The 3,455-nt window shown below is 49.0% G+C and overlaps 1 protein-coding gene across 1 annotated transcript; it reads left to right on the top strand.

The window, feature by feature from the left end:
- Positions 1 to 1,483: 1,483 nt before the first annotated feature.
- LOC138368818 (involucrin-like) lies at positions 1,484 to 2,251 on the top strand. Its single transcript, XM_069331516.1, has one exon. It carries the CDS (start codon positions 1,484 to 1,486, stop codon positions 2,249 to 2,251), a length of 768 nt encoding a protein of 255 aa, XP_069187617.1.
- The last annotated feature ends 1,204 nt before the right edge of the window (positions 2,252 to 3,455 follow it).

Here is a 3,455-nt window from a genome sequence, read left to right as displayed (position 1 = left end):
TCCTCATACCCCAGCTCCTTGTCCTCATATTCCAGCTCCTTGTCCTCATATCCCAGCTCCTTGTCCACCTATCCCAGCTCCTTGTCCTCATACCCCAGCTCCTTGTCCTCATATCCCAGCCCCGTGTCCTCATACCCCAGCTCCTTGTCCTCATATCCCAGCTCTTTGTCCTCCAATCCCAGCTCCTTGTCCACCTATCCCAGCTCTTTGTCCTCATACCCCAGCTCCTTGTCCTCATACCCCAGCTCCTTGTCCTCATACCCCAGCTCCTTGTCCTCATACCCCAGCTCCTTGTCCTCATATCCCAGCTCCTTCTCCTCATATCCCAGCTCCTTGTCCTCATACCCCAGCTCCTTGTCCTCATATCCCAGCTCCTTGTCCACATATCCCAGCTCCTTGTCCTCATACCCCAGCTCCTTGTCCTCATACCCAGCTCCTTGTCCTCATATCCCAGCCCCGTGTCCTCATACCCCAGCTCCTTGTCCTCATATCCCAGCCCCGTGTCCTCATACCCCAGCTCCTTGTCCTCATATCCCAGCTCCTTGTCCTCTCAGCCAAGTACTTTACGGCTTAACGCTTTTTCTAGATAATTACCTTAACTCTTAAGCTGGGATATCACCACGCCAGCTTAGTGGTAAATGTTGGGAACACGCTTTAGCGCATGAGGTAGTGAGGATATGCAGTGGGAAGTGTCAGGGGGAAAGGGTCGAGTTTCAGGGGAAAGCGCCAAGCCATTATGACTATATAGCACTGGGAAGGGGTCAGGATAAGGATTTAGGATGGGACGGGGGGAAAGGAATGGTGCCCAACCACTTGGTGGACGGTCGGGTGGATTGAACCCTTTCCTGCATAAAGCGAGACCGTCGCTCTACCGTCCAACCCAAGTGGCATGCTGTGGGATCTAACAGTTTCGTACAGGAGGTGGTCATAAGATGTGGGTTCGAAATAATGACCCGAAAGCTGTAAATCCTCCCTCGATAAGCTCTGGGGGATTTATCTAGAAGGAGTGGGGGGGTAAACTGGATGTCAAATTGTATTATCTGTTAATCCGTTTGACATCAAGATTTGAGATTGAAACATCACGTGATTTGGCATTGTTGCTCATGGCGTCGCTACACAAGCCATGTTGCACCAGGTCGTTGCTTGCAACTTCATCAGACTAGATCATGGTCTGCAACATCTATAAGCAAAATCTTGATATGCAGTATCTAAAGCCTAGATCATGGTCTGCAACATCACAGCCAAGATCATGGTCTGCAACATCACAGCCAAGATCGTGGTCTGCAACATCACAGCCAAGATCATGGTCTGCAACATCTATCATGCACTCCGAGGATATCTTGCATAAGAGGCGGTGTTTGCCATCTGATCTACAAGACCGGATCCGTCCTCTCGTCCCGTCGCTGGGCTAGACTATTCTGGCTCTAAGACATCTCAATTCACCGCGTTCCGTGAGCTGTCGTTGTGCCGGGGCGCAGTGGTAATGCTGGAGCAAGTAGCACAACAGGAGCAGCTTCTGGAAACAGGACAACAGGAGCAGCGTCTGGAAACAGCACAACAGGAGCTGCGTCTGGAAACAGCACAACAGAAGCTGCGTCTGGAAAGAGCACAACAGGAGCAGCGTCTGGAAACAGCACAACAGGAGCTGCGTCTGGAAACAGGACAACAGGAGCTGCGTCTGGAAACAGCACAACAGGAGCTGCGTCTGGAAACAGCACAACAGGAGCTGCGTCTGGAAACAGCACAACAGGTGCAGCGTCTGGAAATAGCACAACAGGAGCAGCGTCTGGAAACAGCACAACAGGAGCAGCGTCTGGAAACGGCACAACAGGAGCAGCGTCTGGAAACAGCACAACAGGAGCAGCGTCTGGAAACAGCACAACAGGAGCAGCGTCTGGAAACAGCACAACAGGAGCTGCGTCTGGAAACAGCACAACAGGAGCAGCGTCTGGAAACAGCACAACAGGAGCTGCGTCTGGAAACAGCACAACAGGTGCAGCGTCTGGAAACAGGACAAGATGAGCAGCGTCTGGAAACAGCACAACAGGAGCTGCGTCTGGAAACAGCACAACAGGTGCAGCGTCTGGAAACAGGACAAGATGAGCAGCGTCTGGAAACAGCACAACAGGAGCTGCGCCTGGAAACAGCACATGGAAACAGCATAACAGGAGCAGCACCTGGAAAAATATCAACAGGAACAACGGCTGGCAAAACACAACTCGACTCATATTTTTCCTTAAACAGATATTGATTTTCGTCTCTTGTCTGCTGTATTTGTGTTAAAAGTGTTGTGAAAAATGCATACATACTGTATAATTGTATAAGGTTCTAGTCTTTAGGGGGTAAGATGGGGATATGGCTGCAGGAAGCTTAATCTCCCATACAAGGCCACTCTTTTTTCATACCAAATCCTATTTTCAACAATCTTATTTCCAAACCTGTATTTACCCAGGTTTTTTTCAGAACCTTATCCTGCCCAGTTGGAATCTATTGACAAACAACACAAAAATAATCGACTAATTCATTTTAAGTCATTTATCAATAGTCAAATAACTCCAAATTACACTCTACCATCTTATACAACAGGACGGAACATACAATATACTGACCCAGCTATCATAGAAACATAGAGGATCGATTAGCTGCTATTTGCTCATTAGTATGGGGCTTCACCTTTACCTCATACTCGGCTATATATCCGGAACAAACCTTGTAACAGGACCCACGAGTGAGCATTCTGCATCTACATCCGCCACCAAGATAATGATATTAAAACAAGACTAAAGCCAGTCCACTAAAACAGGATCGAAAAAGAAACAGGGAAAAAGGAGGAAGCCCCACGTCTATTTAATACTTTGACCCAAATATTACAGTAACAAGGTTATCGCGAATAACCGAAGTCAATTACGGGATCACCATAGCCCGTGCTACATGGACATTTCGTTCTGAGTAGCTAAATCTAAAACAAAAGCAACATCCGGTCAGCTGGACATCCTCATAAATACTGTGAAGCAGTATCCTCCCCCACGGTAACAGCCACATAGTATCCTCCCCCACGGTAACAGCCACATAGTATCCTCCCCCACGGTAACAGCCACATAGTATCCTCCCCCACGGTAACAGCCACATAGTATCCTCCCCCACGGTAACAGCCACATAGTATCCTCCCCCACGGTAACAGCCACATAGTATCCTCCCCCACGGTAACAGCCACATAGTATCCTCCCCCACGGTAACAGCCACATAGTATCCTCCCCCACGGTAACAGCCACATAGTATCCTCCCCCACGGTAACAGCCACATAGTATCCTCCCCCACGGTAACAGCCACATAGTATCCTCCCCCACGGTAACAGCCACATAGTATCCTCCCCCACGGTAACAGCCACATAGTAAGGACTGACCCTGGAAACACAAACCGAAACTGTCTCCATTTTCCGCTTGTTACAACTTGTA

This window comes from Procambarus clarkii, chromosome 26 (genome assembly GCF_040958095.1).
Source record: "Procambarus clarkii isolate CNS0578487 chromosome 26, FALCON_Pclarkii_2.0, whole genome shotgun sequence".
NCBI classification, from domain to species: domain Eukaryota; kingdom Metazoa; phylum Arthropoda; class Malacostraca; order Decapoda; family Cambaridae; genus Procambarus; species Procambarus clarkii.
Note: the sequence above shows the minus strand (reverse complement) of the source record. Positions and strands in the feature narration are given on the sequence as shown.